The 19,055-nt window shown below is 37.8% G+C and overlaps 5 protein-coding genes across 5 annotated transcripts; 3 read left to right on the top strand and 2 right to left on the bottom strand.

Moving 5' to 3' along the window:
* Positions 1–720: 720 nt before the first annotated feature.
* On the bottom strand, positions 721–2,102 carry BNACNNG62480D. The gene is made up of 2 exons (XM_013809707.3): positions 1,354–2,102; positions 721–1,230 (listed from the first exon to the last, which is right to left on the bottom strand). Exons 1-2 carry the CDS (start codon positions 1,996–1,998, stop codon positions 868–870), a joined length of 1,008 nt encoding a protein of 335 aa, XP_013665161.1. The 5' UTR covers positions 1,999–2,102; the 3' UTR covers positions 721–867.
* Positions 2,103–5,787: 3,685 nt separating this feature from the next.
* On the top strand, positions 5,788–7,393 carry LOC106369578 (protein CUP-SHAPED COTYLEDON 1-like). The gene is given in 3 exon segments (NM_001315717.1): positions 5,788–5,989; positions 6,588–6,871; positions 6,943–7,393. Coding segments are annotated over 3 exon segments (924 nt in total). The 3' UTR covers positions 7,381–7,393.
* Positions 7,394–7,875: 482 nt separating this feature from the next.
* On the top strand, positions 7,876–8,908 carry LOC125580469 (30S ribosomal protein S20, chloroplastic-like). Its single transcript, XM_048744937.1, has 3 exons — positions 7,876–8,177; positions 8,247–8,407; positions 8,532–8,908. Exons 1-3 carry the CDS (start codon positions 7,991–7,993, stop codon positions 8,781–8,783), a joined length of 600 nt encoding a protein of 199 aa, XP_048600894.1. The 5' UTR covers positions 7,876–7,990; the 3' UTR covers positions 8,784–8,908.
* A 3,475-nt stretch (positions 8,909–12,383) lies between these two features.
* LOC125580468 (ethylene-responsive transcription factor 4-like) lies at positions 12,384–13,635 on the top strand. The gene has a single exon (XM_048744936.1). The coding sequence runs from the start codon at positions 12,760–12,762 to the stop codon at positions 13,414–13,416; it is 657 nt and encodes a 218-aa protein (XP_048600893.1). The 5' UTR covers positions 12,384–12,759; the 3' UTR covers positions 13,417–13,635.
* Positions 13,636–17,815: 4,180 nt separating this feature from the next.
* On the bottom strand, positions 17,816–18,853 carry LOC106353467. The gene is made up of 3 exons (XM_013793227.1): positions 18,474–18,853; positions 18,124–18,295; positions 17,816–18,061 (listed from the first exon to the last, which is right to left on the bottom strand). The coding sequence occupies exons 1-3, from the start codon at positions 18,851–18,853 to the stop codon at positions 17,816–17,818; spliced, it is 798 nt and encodes a 265-aa protein (XP_013648681.1).
* Between the last annotated feature and the right edge of the window lie 202 nt (positions 18,854–19,055).

Below are 19,055 nucleotides of genomic sequence, written 5' to 3'. Positions count from 1 at the left end.
GTGATTGTTTAATCCACTTCTATTTCATTCTTCTTAGAGCATCTCCAAAAGCCACCTTATTTTAAAGTTTGGCAAAACTTCAAATATAAAGCTTGAGGTTGTTTCTCTCTAAAAATAAAACTTTATATTAAACCTTAAAACTTTTATATTTTACATAACAATCCTTATGTTTAACAAAATTTAACTAAAAGCATAAATCTTTTATAATAGCTATAAAGTATTATAAACAAAATTATAAATATTATATTAAAATATTCCATGTAAAAACATACAAACTAATTCTTTAAATTTAAATAAGTTACGCAATTATTCAGTATAATAACTTCCATAATGATCACATATATGATCAATTAAGACATTTTGAAATGATAAATGAACTTTTTTATTTTGTATCTTGTATTCAGTTTTTTTATATTTTGTATTTATTTGATGTAATACTATTTTTATATAATATTTTTTGCAGTGCTAATAAATTATTTTGTATTAAAAATGACTAAAATGATTAAACAAGAAAGTTAATAACATTATTTGAAAGTTATAAAAGCAAGAAGACTAAAAAGTAAGGAACCTTAAATATAAAGTTTTGTACAGTGAAACCCCTTATATTCGAGGTTTCGCTATTCAAAACCTTAAAATTTAAGGTTTTGAGATTGCTTTTGGAGTACAAAAAACCTTATATTTGAAGTTATAAGGGGACTTTTGGAGATGCTCTTGCGTAAATAATCACATTATTATGTTTATGTTTGTATTTTCTTATTTTTGGTAAAATAATAGATGAATGTTTTTGAACAAAATAAGGAACGAATAATATAGAAAAGAGGGTTATATTTATAATCATTTGTTGTCAAAGGAAAACAAATGATGTTTTCAGCATTCTTGTCGAACATTACTTGCCACGGTTCGAGCCCAGAACTTGATTTGAGCTTTCATATCTCTTCTTGACTCCTTTGGAACCCACACTGGAATCGGCTGACCCACCACCGCTGCAGACCGGCTTTTCACGGCTGCGCGTGGGACCCTCCTCTGTTCTTCGTCATCTTTTTCTTGTTTCCTCTCCGACTCATCAATGTCCAAGTCCTTCAACATCAGAAGCTCTTTCGTATCAACGCTGCTTAACGTCTTACGCAGCGTTTTACGACTTGGGTTTCTTTGTGACTTGACGACCATCTCTTGAATAGCATCTTCTGATCGTGAGTGTCTCGGTGGTCTAGGCCTTGGAATGCTTGAACTCTACACCATGTTTGAAACTTTCTTATCAAACTTAGGTATTTAATACTAGCAATAATCCAAAAGTAGAAAATAATCTAATGATACCAAAAATAATAAAAAAATTACAATGAAAAGAGATATTACCTTTGGTGTGTTCTGTTTTGTTGGAGTAAACCCTGAAGAAGAGCTAGCGATGGCTTCACGGATCAAGAACCCCATTCTCGAATCGTCAATCTCTTCTTGAAACTCATTTCCGAGATCTTCTCTTCCTATGTAACTAGGTAACGTCTGAGTTCTCTGTAAACTCCCTCCCATCGGGCAACACTGGACACTATTGTTATTACAACTACTATTAATACCAGTTCTGTTCTTTTTAGAGCTTTCTCTAATTCCCTTCTCTCGAACCATAGGTTCCTTCTTTTGCAAGTAAGCTCTTCGTTCTTGAACCCTAAGCTTCTCAGAGAACTGCCTTCTCATCTTGTTTATCTTCTCAGGCTCTCTTCCACCTTTTTTATTCACTATACACGGTAGTTGAACCGAGTCTCCCTCGGTGGGAGCATTTAGAAGCTTCTTGTCTGAATCCGAATCTCCAATTTTCGAGAAATCGGGTTTCAGACAAGTGGAAGAGGAAGAGGAAGAAGGAGAAAGAGGGTAAGGATCTGAATGGCAGTACCTCAAGATTCTTGATCTTCTGTCAAGTAAGTTATCAAAGAACCAGAAATCTTCAAGAAGATCATCAATAGCTTCGATTTGTTCCAACTCTTGATGATCATTCAAAGTAGGATCCATTTTTTTTAATTCAGACAAAGAGATAACCAAAAGAGATAAGTTTTTGTTCTTTCTTTCTTCTTCTTCTTGTTATGTTTGTATTTGAAGCATAGATTCTGGAGACTTATTAAGAGGTGCCCATGTGGGCAACCATTCAGCATTTATTTTTTTAATATTTTTCTTTTTAATGTTTTATGTGGAGTCAGTTTTTTGTTTTTATTGAGCATATAGAAAGGGAAACAAAGAAATCTGAGTGCAAACAAAAAAGGAAATAAAATGAGACTTATTCCAAATAGAAAAGACTTTCATTTTCCAATTATTCAGATCTTGGAGTCAATAAATAACTTCCAATAAATTATAATGACTCCATTATTTTCAATATTATTGATAAGTATGGGTTTGTGATTTTTATTTCATTTAGGACGTTGCAGAAACTAAGCTTCATTAATTTTGTGGAAAAGTAATTAAAACAAATGGAAATGATAACCAGCGGGGTTGGTCTGGTGGTGTTGAGAGAGCTTCGGCCTCAATACGCACCCGGGTTCGAACCGCTGGCCAGGCAATTAGGGTATCTAATTCCCCATAATACCAAATGATCCGCCTCGCGCCGATGGGTTGGCCCCTGGGGGTGGAAGTCCCTCCAGGTTAATCAAAAAAAAAAAAAAAAAAAAAAAACAAATGGAAATGATTTCTGGCAACAACTAAGGAAAAATAAGGTTTCAAACAAAGGTACGATAGCTAAGGGTCCTTTGGATAGCTTTCTCTCTCCTCTCTGTTCTCTCCTTCATACTTTTCACAGAGATGGATGATTGAGAAAGTGAAGGTGAATGGTCTCTCTCTCTTTTCTTTCCTCTATCCTTCAGAAAGAGAGAGGCTCCGTCAAGCTGGTCGGATCTGTTACCGGCGCTTGATTCCCGATGGTCGGGCTATGACTCTGGCAAGTGGTGGCTCCTAAAGCATTGTCTTGGCCGGCTTCCGTCTCCGGCAAGCGGTGGTTTCCATTAACACCGTATTTTCCGGTTTTTATTTTGAGATTCATCTCCCATCTCTGATGGATTTCAAATCTGTTTTATACAGTTTTCCTCTTATGTTTTTTAATCTTTCTTTGTTTTTGTTCATCGTTTCTTAGTTTTCTTTCGATTCGATTTTGCTAAGGGTGGTTTTTGATTACTGTGATCTTTTCCCGTTCATTTGGGCGGTCTCATCTTCAAGCTAAACTTTATCTTTAAAGATAGTTTTTTAAAAATTGTTAGATCTTCAGTTTTCTTCGTTCTAAATGGACCTTAGTTAGATCGATTCGATTTCTTTGAAACGGTGTAGTGGTTTATGGCTACTGATTTCGAGCTTCTCAGATGCTTAGTTGTTCTAATCCTGAGCTTCCTGTTCCGGTATGTTCCGGTGGATCTCCGGTTAGATATTTCGGCTGCGACTTGGAAATCGGTGAAGAAAGGGTTGTCTCTGCTCTTCCGCCACGCGTCCATCTAACCGCACGCGTCTGATGCGTTGGCTGTGAGCTGTCTCGTTGACTGCTAAGCCTCTTTCTTTCGATGGGCTTTTATGTTAGTTGGGCTTGTGGTTTGCCCTAGTTGTTAGTTTGTTCGGCCTCTCTGTTTGGGCCTTTATCTTTTATCTTTTTGTTCTTTGTTGGTCTTTTGGTTTTTAATAAAACGAGATGACAAAAAAAAAAGGTATGATAGCTAAGAAACGGCATAATAAGCCCTGTCATGACAGTCAACATGCCATGTGATTCATAAACTAAAATGTAACAAATTGGTTTCGGTATAATATAAAACAATATAGTTTTTATTCTATATATATTCTTTGTTCTCAATCGCCTCCAAAGCGACAGCTAAGAGTTGTAGTAACCTAATAAATACAAAGATTTTGATAAAATATTAAGAAACATGTTATGTAAAACAGTAAAAGCAACAAGTCTCGCGCTTTGAACCTATATTGTTCCCCAATTATAATCTTACATTGCATATGCTATAACTAACACTAATTATGCTAATCCGCCGTAATCTTTATTGCGTGGCAAGTTGCCGAGGCTAATTAGTGATGGATAGAGAAGTCAGCTACGTACCTGAACATTTGTCGACGATGTTGAGAAAAAAGAATGCTTCAAAGAAGTTAGGGGGAATCACATCACAGTAAATTACTGCGTGCCGTCTGCTACTACTACAAATGCCATGCAGTCTCCAAGGACAAGACTCAGTAGACCAAAACGTATCAAACCATTCACCAGACACACTATTAATTTGGGCTAAAGCCTGAATGCCGCAGCCCAGTCCAGTCTCGGATTGACTTTAAAACAGCTTACCGTCTTTTGATAATAAAACGAACGGACACATAGTTATAACTATTCAAGATGGCATGCATTGTTTCCTCCTCTGTTTCTATCCATTCTAGACTGAACAAAACTTAGGTTCATCCCAAGGGTTTAAGGTTTCATTTTCATTTAGGATCTAAGGTTTAGGGTTTAAAATTTAAGATTTAGGATTTACGGTTTACGGTTTAGCTAGCGGCATCATAGTTAAAATTGGCATTATTCTTTGTTTTAGTTCTTTTAAAATAAATTTAATACCTCCTCTGTTTCAAAATACTTGATGTTTTGGGTGTATGCACAAGAATTAAGGTATACACTCTTTCCTAAAAAATAACATTGAAAATATAAACCAAAATTAATTCAGTCAATCCTTAAAGATAAATATAAAACATCATTGGTCACACACTTTTCAATAAAACTAAGATTAATATAAAAATTCAAAACATCATCTATTTTGAAACATCAAAAACTTTCTAAAACATCATCTATTTTGAAACGTAAGGAGTATTTTTTAATTAATTATCTATGTGTCACTTTGATCGGTTCTAGAAGTAGAGATGAATTTAAAGGAAGTTTTATTCATCAAAGAAAGTCTCTTAAATTGCTGTGTTGTTATGAATAGTGAAACAAAAAGGTGTTTTGTAACATTCCTTCCATAATTGGACTAATCTCTCCCGGTTAGATCCGGTTTTGTGTATACAATAGAACTGCAGATACTTGTAGAAATCCGAAAGATGTAGGTAGATTTATTTGTGGGGAAGCATAGAGGTGAAAAAAATTGCAGGAGAGGGGAGAAAGATGCATGCAAAGAAAGTAAAGATTGGAGTGCGATTTGATGTAAAGCCTGTGAGGACGTTTCCTTGTGACAGATAAGACGCGTCTATATCCGGTCCGTTCGTTTCTTCTACAGACACTGATGGATGGATGTGAAATGCTTCTTCTTGATTTGATGCATCCATGCTCTTCCTTTTCTTTTACGTGTCTTCTTTGTTCCTTGTAATAAAGTTTTATCTTGAAGATACTAACGCGTATTGAATTATTCGTAACAAGGATCTTATTCATGGTGAAGTTCAGACTGTTTCAGTAGATAAAGATCCAATAATATATTGGCTAGTAACCAAAAATAAAGATTTGGCTGACGTAGAGTCCCCTGAGATTTCCAGCCATGCACGCATTGCATGCTCAAAAGACAAATGTTTTAATTATATTTATCCAAGATTCTAATACATTTTCAGCGATATTAATTGCATGCATATACACACGCATCATATATACATGTATATATTCGTTTTGTGTGGTGTATTGAACACATCAACATCAACTCTATCTGTCACACTAGCTACTGTCCAATATCACATCAGTTGCTTGCACAACAGGAGAAACACAGATCATTTTACAAAAGGACCCTTTTACTATTTCACCTTCCTTTGTCTTTAAACACCGGAAAATCTAGGGTTTTGTTTGCTTTAGAGCTTCTGCCCACAATGGATATGGATGTCTTCAGTGGTTGGGAGAGATCATCAAGATATGAAGATGAAACCATAATGCCACCTGGGTTTAGGTTTCATCCTACTGATGAAGAGCTCATCACTTACTACCTCCTCAAGAAGGTCCTTGACTCCAGTTTCACTTGTGCAGCCATTTCTCAAGTTGATCTCAACAAGTCTGAGCCTTGGGAGCTTCCTGGTAAAGCCCACCTAAACACTACCACACCTATTTTTTTCCTCACTCGCTTTATTATAACATTTCTGCACTACCTGATTAACCCCCATCTCTGGAATCATGTCTTAAATCATCATTATAGGTCTAAAGTTTCAGACTTTACTCTGTTTTCACATAGCTTTAGACTTAAGAGCGACTACTTGAACCTCTAAAGTTTAGACTTTTATCCTGTCATGAACCTTCACAGATGTATAGTAGGAAAATGGTTCACCTTGATTAAGACATTTGTTATAAATCTACGAAAATCTGATAAGAAATCAAACTTATAATAAGCTCAATCTTAGACCAACATGGCATCTTTGTTTCTCTGTTTCAAAACAGAGTCTTACTTGTAACATTTCTGTTTCAATAAAGTTTGGCATTTTTCCTCTTTGCAAAACCTTTGGAGCAGAGAAAGCCACTGACAACTGTTATATTAATCTCATAAGAAATAATTTTTTTTTTGATAAGCTCGATCTAGACCTACATAATCATAAGTCTTTGTTGCTCTGTTTTAAAAACAGAGTCTTACTTGAACCATTTCTTTTCGTGTAAAGTTTGACACTTTCCTTTTTTTGAGCAGAGAAAGCAAAACTGGGAGAGAAAGAGTGGTACTTCTTCACACTAAGAGATCGTAAGTACCCAACGGGGCTGAGAACGAACAGGGCAACAGAAGCTGGTTACTGGAAAGCAACGGGTAAAGACAGAGAGATCAAAAGCTCAAAGACAAAGTCGCTTCTCGGGATGAAGAAATCACTCGTCTTTTACAAAGGCAGAGCTCCTAAAGGTGAGAAAAGCGGTTGGGTCATGCACGAGTATCGCCTCGACGGCAAATTCTCTTACCATTACCTTACTTCCTCCGCTAAGGTAACCCATTTCTCTCACATTCACTTCTCTCGTTAACCAAAACGTAACTCTGTTTTTGTGTTTTTATACAGGATGAATGGGTTCTCTCTAAAGTTTGTCTGAAAAGCAGCGTAGTTGTCAGTAGAGAGACAAAGTTGGTCTCTTCTTCTACCGCTTCCGTCGCCGGAGAAGTCTCCTCCGGTGTCAATGCCTCCTCTTCTGCTCCGATCATTGACGCTTTTGCGACGGAGCACGTGTCCTGTTTCTCCAATTCCTCTGCTACAGCTCATGCCGATGCGAGCTTTCCTACGTACCTTCCCGCTCCGCCGCTTGCACTGCCACGTCAGCCTCGACGCATAGCTGGTGATGACGTGGCGTTTGGTCAGTTTATGGATATGGGATCTTTAGGGCAGTTTACGGTCGACGACGCAGCGTTCTTACCGTATCTACCTCCGACGGTTCTTCCTCCTCCTCAGACGTTCGAACTGTACGGTGGCTCGGCCCTGAGTTGCTGGCCGTTTGCTCTGTGATGATCATTGCTATGCTGGTTTAGTCTCGACTCTCACCATTTGTTTGTTGTGTTGTGTTACTTACATGTACGTGTGTTTGTAATATCTCTATGCGTGTTGTAACATGGCTTGTATGTCATTTCCTAGCAGTAGTAGTACTCTCGGAATCGGATCATTTGCTTGTTGCATTATGTTTTGTAATGTCTTTTGCATGACTTCTATATGTTAATTTCCTGTTTGCTTGGTCATTAAAAATTAATCACAGTTAACTTCTTTTTCTTTTCCGTTGAAAATCTTTGATTTTTAAAGGTAGATAGTACGATGGAGAGAAGATAAGAAAAAAACGACATGTGGATGAGTGGTTTCTGAAACCTGAATAATGTATGTTAAAAAAGTGGGTAGATGTTGCCTTTGGAAAAGTCATGTAATAATTTTTATGTATGGGCCTTGGCCCGTTGGATTCAAAAGGTCGCAACAAAAATTGGGATAAGTCCATCGAAAAGGGGTAAAAGGGTAAATTACAGTTTTAGACATCATCTATTTTCTGGATAACACAGGTCGGAGAGCCAATAACTCTACTACTTACGGAGTACGAGAGCAGAGAACTGGTGTTCGGTAGTAGAATAGATCCATGGCGACAATAGTACAGTGTCTTTCTTCCTGTGCGACCCTCAATTCCAAATTCAAATCCCTTTCTCTTAACGGAGCTTCTTCATCATCATCATCATCTCCAACTTCTTCCTTCTCCATTCGTCGTGGTGTCTGCTCCTCCCTTAGCTTCGCTCAGAGCGTTTCTCAATGTGTCGCCTTCTCCTCCGGTAATACCCTTTTTTTGTCAGAATCTTGAATTGATTTCCTAGTAATTCACATTGGTTCGTCCTCTGCAGGGACTATGTGGGTACAGAAGAAGACAGTGAGGCATTCGATTGTGTGCGAGGCTGCTCCCACGAAGAAAGCTGATTCAGCTGCCAAGAGAGCTCGCCAAGCCGAGAAGAGGCGCGTTTACAACAAGTCTAAAAAATCTGAAGCCCGCACACGTATGAAGAAGGTAATCTCATAGTCTCGCGTCACTAAATGTTTTTTCAGACAACACCACAACTGTCTGCAACTGATTTGTCTGCTTTATATGTTTTTGCTTAGATTAAATTCAAATTGCGACATATATTTAACAGGTCTTGGAAGCACTCGATGGGCTCAAGAAGAAAGCAGATGCGGTACCTGACGAGATTGTGACGGTGGAGAAACTAATAGGAGAGGCTTATTCTGCAATAGACAAAGCAGTCAAGGTTAGAGCGCTACACAAGAACACTGGTGCACGTAGGAAGTCTCGGCTGGCTAGGAGGAAAAAGGCTGTTGAGATCCACCACGGTTGGTATGTCCCTGCCACAGCTCAAGCAGCAGAAGCTGCCACCATGGCTGCGTAACAACATGGACAAGAGATAATGGTTTTTTTTTTGTCATGTAAAATTCAATCGCTTTCAGACTCTTATTTGTGTACTTTTGGTTCAAATAAGATCTCAGTTCTTGCCTCTGGCAACATTCCTCTTGACATCATTTCTCGGTAATAACTCAATGCTTCTCCTATTTTCCCCTTTGCGAATAATGCTCATCGCTTTGACATCACACCCAACTCAAATTCTCTTCTGTAAGAACATAACACGGCTTCGGCAAACTCGACGTGCTAATTATACCTACAAAACCACATCAAGGGCCCATGAAACACAGCCAAATCGTCATCTATCCCAAACTCCCTCCAACTCTCGAATACCTTTACGGCTTCATCTACTTTGTATGCAGCAGCGCATCGGTTAAGCAAAACTTCAAACGTCTGTTAACACTATCCCGCACTTATTGAGATTCCGCTCAATCTCTTCAGGTGAGCTTCCACGGTGGTTTTTTTTCATTATTATCACCATCGACAGCAGATTGCTTGTCTTTTTCAGCTGCAAGACAATTAGCTCTGTTCTTTTCGAAGACGCGGACGCAGCGGCTTGCGGCCAAAAACTGAACATCGAAATAAACAAAAGGATGGTGGAAAATTATTCAAGCTGACGCTGCGATTACTTTCGCGAAGGTTTCCGGAACATGATTAATGAAGAAACTGCGATTATTCAAGCTGACGCAGCGTCTTGTAAAAGAACATGATTAATGAAGAAACTGTGAAGCTTGATTCTAGAAACCCAGAAAGTGAAACCCAGAGAGAGTGATGTTGTTCTTTCTTCTTCTTTTTTTCCATTTAGACTGACGTTGCTAGTAGGGTTATATATCTCACATCGGGAATTCTAAGTGAATTCTAAGGGACATTAAGTAATATATAAAGGGTTAGGGACAATCCACTAATCACCAATTGGTTTTAACTTGGAAGCCCATAATTAAACCCGAATCTAATATGGTATCAGAGCTCAAATCCTAAATACCCTAAACTCCTAACTAAAATTAAAATTAACCCTTTCGACCGGGTATAAAGTTCGTGATTAACCCTTCCAACCGGGTATAAAAGTTGTGTTAAACTCGCTCGACCGAGTATAAATGTCCTAAAGTTCCGAGATTTCTGGCCGATAAGAACCATCATCTCGAGTAGGGGTATTAGGATATATGTCCCACATCGGGAATTCTAAGAGACATTAAATAATAATATATAAAGGGTTAGGGTCAATCTACTAATCACAAATTACTTTTAAGTTGGAAGTCCATGATTAAACCTGAATCTAACCGTTGTTCTTATGATTCGGTTTCTCTTAAGGAGAGAGACGGAGAAGACAGGACAGGGATGAGTAAGAGGAGATCAGGCGACGGTACAGAGAGCATTTTGTAGCTGAAATATGATTTTGATTTTATATTTCCCTCCCATCTTGACAACTTCTCTAAGCTTCGAATCTTCGGAAGAAATACGTAAATGTAAAGGAACAATGTTCGGCTCATGCTGATAAACTGAAGATGGGCCTATGTCTGAAGCCCAGGTACTAATGAAGAACGAATTTACAGTAACACATAATTAATTATTGCATGAAAATATAAGACTAAACTAATTATATATACATAAATGGATGATCGAGCAATGTGTAAGTTTGTCTTAGAATCGCAATAATTTTTAGGATAGCCGGATTATTTTTAAATTAAGAGACTGTAACTGAGAATTTTGGTATGTTATTATTTTTAATTCGTCCCCATGCAAAATTAAAAGTTTTTATTAAATTTTATAAAAGGTTTTCATTTTGATTTATAGGTTTGCCTACAAGTTATACATTAAATTATACAAACCGAGTTTAATATATAGACAGGATAAGTGGAAGTTAAACACTGCCATGATAGTCTATTATCCACTTATATCTTAATGGAAAGAACATAAGAAATGATACATTTCATTTTATATTCTTCAGATTTTGCGGCCCGAGAAACCCAATCCACTATCAATGGCATGAGGACATACCTAGCTGTCGTTAATTAAGTCAATTAACTAATTAAATAAAGTTATAATCTTTAATTTTGAGGTACACTTCTCTCTCTGCCGTCAATGTAATTACCGTCTTTTAGGAAACAAAACAGACGGCGGCCCGTTAGAATCTCGGTTAGCCGACGCAGCCACCATTTTCTCTCATTGTCTCCCTTTTAGATATTCTCCACGTGTCTCATTAACCATATGGCACTAGATCTTAAAAAATACTAAAATATTACATGAGAATGCTAGTGAGACACGATGAATTTATTTTGCATTTGGCCGAGGGGCGGCTATAGCCTACATAGCTTAGTTTTTCTTTTATATTTTAATGAAAAAAAACATTCAAACTCAGCGTTGAACTTGAGCATAGTTGAACAAATGTCCAACGCGGCTGCCATTGGCAAATGTACGGTAATGGTCCAAGCACATGTATGCAATACATTGTTCAGTTTTCTTCTTAGCGAATTATTAACTATTTATGTGTCATAGATGCAAGTTTTCCTTTCTTCTTGTATGTTACCACTCTTGTCAAAAACAATCACCAAATGTCACTCACTCCAGCATACAAATAAATTAGATAAGGGCCAAAAAACTCTCTAAGCAAACAAAAAGAAAAACAATGTTACTCTCGGACGAAATATTTTATAATGTGTTGAAGGTTTTTCAAAATGTCTTAAAATTTTAGATATTTTTATTTGAATATTTTCATAATATCTAAAGGATAAATCGCTCAAAAGACCAAAAATTAGTTTTTTTTTACCAAAACACACACCAAAAAGAAAATAGCCAAAAAAAGGTTTTATTAAAGAAGTAAATGACTCTTCTACCTTTACATTAAAATATATAAATACAAATAATATTTAAATAAACAATAAATAAAATAAAAATAAAGTTTAGATTTTTGATAAAATTGTTATTCATTTCCAACTTTTTTGCTTTTTAATAAAAAAAAATATTTTGAAATCTGAAAGTTCCTTTTTTAAAACTTTTTTAAAATTATTATTGTAAATTTTAAATATATTTTTTTAGATCCTTAATCTCAATCCTAAAACGTCACCTCTCAAATCTAAATTTTAAGTATAAATTGGTTAATCCTATAAATATAATTTTCTTTTATTTTTTTATTGAAACATTTTGATCGTTTTTAGTCTTTTGACCTTTGTGTGCTATAATTATGATAAAAAAAAATTATTTATGTCGCCTTAAACAGAGAACATAACTATTGTGCACTTATCTTAGAGAAATTCTCATATCAATGTTTCAAAATCTGTCTTGATTCCATATGTTTCATAGTTAGATCTTTCTAATTTTGTAATTTTCACTAATACATGAAAAGATAGAAATGTGTAATTATATATACTATTCATCAACTAAAATAAAGGATAAGAATGTATAATGTTATCTAAATTAAATTATTTGTATTTAACTACTGTAGTTTACTAGTATATCTACATTTTTTTTTAAGTATTTGAGTGTTTACCCTTTGTAAATGTATTTAAATTTGAAGTATATATCTTTAGATTCTTTACTATTTGAATCTGTTTACCACTTTAATTTTTATGTTTGTGTTCTCGCCTACGTTATCAAAATTTTCTTTAATACATGAATATACATCTTTAATATGATTAGGAGCAACAAAAATGAAAACGCTTGGTAGTAAAAAACCAAATTAATAAACGAAGGGTAGATAAAAAAAAACAGGATTCTTCGAAGGAAGAAACAAGCACACGTGGCTAAGGATAAGTGGAGGTTAAAAAGAAAACCATGAAAACCGCTGTTGTTGTAACCGAAGCCGCTAAAACCATCTCTCATGCTCTGACTGTTCAAAACAAAGCGCCCCAAAAGGAGCGTTGCTTTCTCTCTCTCCAGCTTATATAAACCACCATCTTTCCTGTCTCTTCCACCTTCAATTATCACACCACCACTACCACTCTCTCTCCCTCTCTATCCAATTTTTAGTTATGGTTAAGATGGGTTTGAAACCCGACACGGTTCACAGTAACGCCGTGGAGATTCGTTACAGAGGCGTTAGGAAGCGTCCTTGGGGTCGTTACGCTGCTGAGATCCGAGATCCAGGCAAGAAAACCCGTGTCTGGCTTGGAACCTTCGATACCGCCGAGGCGGCGGCGCGTGCATATGATAAGGCGGCGCGTGTTTTTCGTGGTGCCAAGGCCAAGTCTAATTTTCCGAACTTTCTCGAGCTGAGCGAGAACGTTTCCATCGGCGGCGGCGGCGGTTTTGAGCGTAGCCCAAGCCAGACCAGCGCCCTCTATTGCGCTTCCCCTCCGGCGGCAGTTACACCGGCGGCTGCTGATATTGTTCTGCCGCAGCTTGAGCTTAGTCTTGGCGGCAGAGGAGGCGCGTGTTACCAGATCCCGGTGGCGCGTCCTGTGTATTATTTGGACCTTATGGGAATCGGAAACGGAGGTCGTGCTGCTCGGCCTCCGATGTCGTTGGCGTGTAGGTCGCCGGTGATGCATGTTGCGACGAAGATGGCTTGTGGGGGCCAGAGCGATTCTGATTCGTCTTCGGTCGTAGATTTTGATGGTGGGATAGAGAAGAGAGCTCGGCTGTTAGATCTAGACTTAAACTTGCCTCCTCCGTTGGAACAGGCCTGAGCTGTTGGTTGTGTGGTTTCATCGCGAACGCTCATGCGTTTTTGTTTTCTTGTTTTGGAGCTGAGAGAATTCGTTTACTTTTCTTAGTTTTTTCTTCTCTCACACTCTAAAATAAAGATCGATTTTTAAATCGAGATAGAACAAAAATATAATGATAGCTGACATGGATCGTTATGTACATATTATTACGTAACCGCAGATCTGAACTTTTTTTGTGTATGTTTTTTTTTTTGCGACTTGGTTTCACCATGGTTTCACCATGTTGTTCCTATGTAGGTTCTTTTTTGTATTGTTCTTCCAAATTTCAATTAATATTTTGGTAATTTCAGAATTAAGGTGTTCATATTAATATTCAAAATTTAACTATCACTACTAAGTCCTAACTAAACTGGCGGTGTTGTGAATAAAGAGGAGAATTTGAGTGTATTATTAGGTCGACCAAGTGGTTTTTTTATATACATATGGTAATGATGGTCTAAGTACTGGATCGACATGAGATAGTACTTATACTTAATCAGATAATGACTAGCAATACGTAAGATAAACACCAACTATAATATAAATAAACACAAGAGTAGATAGGTGCCAGTATGATCCTGCGGATGGACTTGGCCCGTCTTGCTACCCGGACTGATAAATGGGTAGATCACTAAATGGTTTATAACACTCCCCCTTGATCGACACATCCGGTCAAGGTTCATTCATGCTTTGGATGTTGCCTTATTAAAATCTCTCTTGACAAACCCAAAACCCAATGTGGTAAAAGGGAAAACAAGACAGGAAAAAGAGTACAACACATGAACTCCCCCTGATGAATGCATCACCGAAGATCCTTCAGTCGACGCATGCCTATCTTCCATATGAGCTTTTTGAACGTTGAGGTTGGTAGTGACTTGGTGAAGAGGTCGGCCGAATTCTCACTCGAACGGACTTGCAATACTTGGACCTCTCCTGCCTTCTGAAGCTCGTGTGTAAAGAAGAACTTAGGAAGAATATGTTTCGTCCTATCTCTTTTAATGTTTCCATCCTTAAGCTGTGCGATGCATGCTGTGTTATCCTCGTATAGGATGGTCGGTGGATCCTTTCCTTTGATCATACCACAAGTGGTACGAATATGCTGTGTCATGGATCTCATCCGTACACTCTCACGGCTGGCTTCATGCATAGCTAATATTTCTGCGTGGTTAGAGGATGTGGCTGCCATGGTCTGCTTCATGGACCGCCAGGATATAGCTGTCCCACCGTGTGTAAGAACATAACCAGTCTGAGATCTAGCATAATGTGGATCAGAGGGATAACCTGCATCAGCAAAACCCACTAAATCTTCCTTAGATTTGTCAGTAGACATAAGACCCAAGTCTTTCGTTCCTTGTAGGTAACGAAGTATATGTTTAATCCCGTTCCAATGCCTTTGGGTCGGACAGGAGCTGAACCTATAAAGTAAGTTCACATCAAAGCTGATGTCTGGTCGTGTGTGGCCAGCTAAATACATCAGAGCTCCTATGGCACTGAGATAAGGCACTTCGGGACCAAGGACTTCCTCATTTTTCTTCTTCGGACCAAATGGGTCAGTGTCCGGACCAAGACTTCTCACGACCATGGGGCTAGTCAATGGGTGAGATTGGTCCATATTAAATCTTTTCAGTACTTTTTCTGTATATGCCTTTTGATGCACAAGAATTCCATCTTTCATATACTCAAGTTTCAATCCCAAACAAAACTTTGTTTTTCCAAGATCTTTCATCTCGAATTCTTTCTTGAGATATTCAACAGTTAGGGAAATTTCTCCAGAGGTTCCTAGTATATTTAAATCATCTACATATACTGCAATGATTACAAAACCCTTATTGAACTTCTTTATGAATATCCATGGGCAGATCTGGTCGTTTTTGTATCCTTCTTTCAGGAGATATTCGGACAGTCTATTGTACCACATTCGACCTAATTGCTTTAATCCATAAAGAGACTTGTTCAATCTGATACAATGTTGTTCTCGAGAACTCTCTTTGTTTTTCAATTCAATACCATCTGGAATTTTCATGTATATCTCATTATCCAGTGGACCATATAAGTAGGCAGTTACAACATCCATTAACCGCATATCAAGACCTTCTCTTACAGCCAGACTTATTAGAAATCTTAAGGTCGTAGCATCCACCACAGGGGAATAAGTTTCCTCATAATCTATTCCTGGTCTTTGTGAGAATCCTTGTGCAACAAGTCGTGCTTTTTATCTCACAACTTCTCCTTTCTCATTTTTTTTCTCACAAAAACCCATTTGTATCCCACTGGTTTTATGTTGTGAGGTGTCCGGATGATCTGTCCAAACACTCCTCTCTTTTTCAGTGATTCTAACTCCACATTAATGGCTTCTTTCCATTTCAACCAATCTGGTCCTTATTATCCATCAATTCGACTGCTACATTATAAGCAAATATATCATTCATGTCGACATGTTTTCTGTTCCATTTCCTTCCAGACATGACATAATTTATTGAGATCTCATTATTGTCAGAAACTTCATTACCTTGATTCTTAGCATCCCAAGTATCTTTTGGTGGTACATGAGTTTCCTTTTCCATGTCTAGAGTTTCCACTTTGTCGGATTTCTTTGCACTCTTTCTTTTCCGAACTTCTTTGTCTTTGGAACCTACTGGTATACCACGTTTCAATTGTGGTTTAGACGTAGTAGCAGCCTGATTATGTCCATCACGGACATCAAGCCTTATTGGTGCATTTGCAGCTGGTATGTATGACTTGGTTACTCTATTTGGGTCAGCAAAGGAATCTGGCAATCTGTTGGCTAGCTCTTGAAGATTTATAATCTTTCGGACTTCTAGATCACAATCTCTAGTCCGAGGATCCTGCCATGTTAAGGATGTTTGATTCCATTTTATATCATGTACCAGCTTACCATAATCTCCCCCTAATGCTGGATACTGGGATTCATCAAAATGACAATCCGCGAACCTGGCCTTAAACAAATCACCTGTTGTTGGCTCTAGGTACTTAATAATAGAAGGGGAATCGTATCCAACATATACTCCCATCCTCCTCTGAGGTCCCATCTTTGTTCTCTGTGGTGGTGCTATAGGCACTTGGACGGCACATCCAAAAACTCTTAGATGGGATATATCTGGCTCATGACCCGTTAGTAGTTGGGATGGCGAGTATTTGTGCTCACTAGATGGCCTGATGCGAATTAGCTCAGCTGCATGTAGTAATGCATGTCCCCAAGCTGATACTGGGAGTTTGGTATTCATTAAGAGTGGCCGGGCAATCAGCTGGATCCGTTTTAAAGGATTCAGCAAGGCCATTCTAAGTATGGACATGTGCTACAAAATGCTCCACACTTACCCCCATGGACATACAATAGTCATTAAAAGCTTGGGAAGTGAATTCACTTGCATTGTCTAGACGTATAGTCTTTAATGGAAAATCTGGAAAATGTGCTCTCAGTCTTATTATCTGAGGCAACAATCTTGCAAGTGCTAGATTACGAGTTGATAGGAGACAAACATGTGACCATCTTGCGGATGCGTCAATCAGGACCATAAAATATCTAAATGTCCCACAGGGTGGGTGTATTGGTCCACAAATATCAACTTGTATTCTTTCTAGGAAATTTGCCACTTCCTTATTCACTTTGGTACGTGATGGCTTAGTAATTAGTTTCCCTTGTGAGCATGCTTCACATGTGATGTTTTTAGGGATAACTCTTTTTGTTTTCAAACTGTGACCATTTGAATTTGATATGAGTTTTCGCATCATGTTCGAACCGGGGTGTCCCAGCCGATTGTGCCAAAGAGTGAATTCCACAGGTATAGTCTCAAAGACTTTCTTATTGCCTTGGGTGATTTTATAAATCTGTAGGAATTCTTTACTTCCTTCACCCATTGTTTCGATGTGAAAACCATTCAGTCTTATGTCTTTAAAGCTCAATAGACTTCTGTTTGAGCTAGTTCTGTTTGAGCTAGGTGAGTACAAAGCATCTTAAATCTCAAGATGTGTACTTTTTGTCAATAAGATATTGGCGTGGCCATAGCCTTCAATTAAGCTAGCCGTGCCAGCTATAGTGGTGATGTTAGCTACCTTATGTGTGAGATGTATGAAAAATCGTTTGTCTCTCAAAATGGTGTGGCTGGTGCCACTGTCCACCACGATTATATTCATTCCACTTTTCATTATTCAAAAACAATAATCATAAAGTTAATGAACAATAATAAAATTTTCAGAGATGGTATCTTTAATTAATTCTTAGGCATATGAGAAATGAAAAAAAAAATTATTCATTCATAAGGAAAGTTAAATCCAAAGCAAAACACTGATAAACAATCTTAAAGAACACCAAATCCAGGGGAAAACAATAAAAAAAAACAATATATGGAATTTTAATTCCTTATTTCATTATGTCTGAAGTTTCAAACCCCATGTGATCAACTTTGTCTGACTCGTGCTGGTGATCCTGGACGTCTTCCAAGTCATCATCATCATCATCATCATCATATCCCGGGTCTCGAACCATGTTAGCTTCCGGGTTTCTTTTTAAGCTCTCCATGTAAAGCTCACACAAATGCTTAGGAGTTTGGCAATTCTTTGCCCAATGATTACCCATACCACATCTGTGGCATCGATCAGCTTTGATCTGTGGTTTAAAAGACACACTACGGCCTCGGCCATGTCCACAGCTAAAGCCGGGTGTGGTACCGCAACCACGTCCTCGCCCGTGTGCTTTAAAAGAACACGACCTCGTCCTTGACTTCTTCCACGGTTTGGACCAGGATGGTCATTGTGTTGGACAAGGTTACTCTCTTTCTTTGGCTCTATAGCCAGCTTAGAGATGTCGGGTAATGGAGCTGTACCAGGAGGTCTCATCTCACTGTTTTTCAATAACAGTTCGTTGTTAGCTTCAGCCAACAAGAGACATTCTATCAACTCAGTATATGTGGCGAAATTCCTCTCTTTGTACTGCTGTTGCAATACCATGTTGGTTTGAGGAAACGTGGAGAGAGTTTTATTAAGCATCTCTTCCTCGGTTACTTTTTTCACCACATAACCTTAACAAGGACACAATTCTGAACAGGACTAAGTTGTACTCGTCTACTGATTTGTAGTCCAAGAACCTTATGTGTTTCCAATCATATTGAGCCTTTGGAAGCAACACTGTTTTCTGGTGGTCATATCTTCGCTGTAATGCGATCCAAAGGTCATATGGATTTTCCATGGTCATGTACTGAGTTTTCAAGTTCTCTTGGAAATGGTGGCGCATCATGTAGATAGCTCTATTCTTGTCTTTGTCACTGGAATTGTTGTCTTCGGTGATTGTGTCACCAAGATCTTTTGTTCGTAGCATGATCTTTGCATCAAGCGCCCATTCCAGGTAGTTGTCACCATTGCTTTTCAAAGCACTGAAATCAAGATTCGCAATTTTTGACATCTGAAAAATATTTATAGTTTATCCCCATTAGTAAGAAAATAATCGGATCATTCACATACTCTTTCAGTCGGGTCAAGCAATGCAAGTAAATAACAATATTTTTTTCAATGATCCAAACGATTTCATGTATATGCAGGAAGGTAAAGTTAAACCTATACATCTAGGATAAAGTTAAATCCATTGCATGAAATCTGATCAGTTT

Source organism: Brassica napus, chromosome C1 (genome assembly GCF_020379485.1).
Source record: "Brassica napus cultivar Da-Ae chromosome C1, Da-Ae, whole genome shotgun sequence".
NCBI lineage: Eukaryota > Viridiplantae > Streptophyta > Magnoliopsida > Brassicales > Brassicaceae > Brassica > Brassica napus.
Note: the sequence above shows the minus strand (reverse complement) of the source record. Positions and strands in the feature narration are given on the sequence as shown.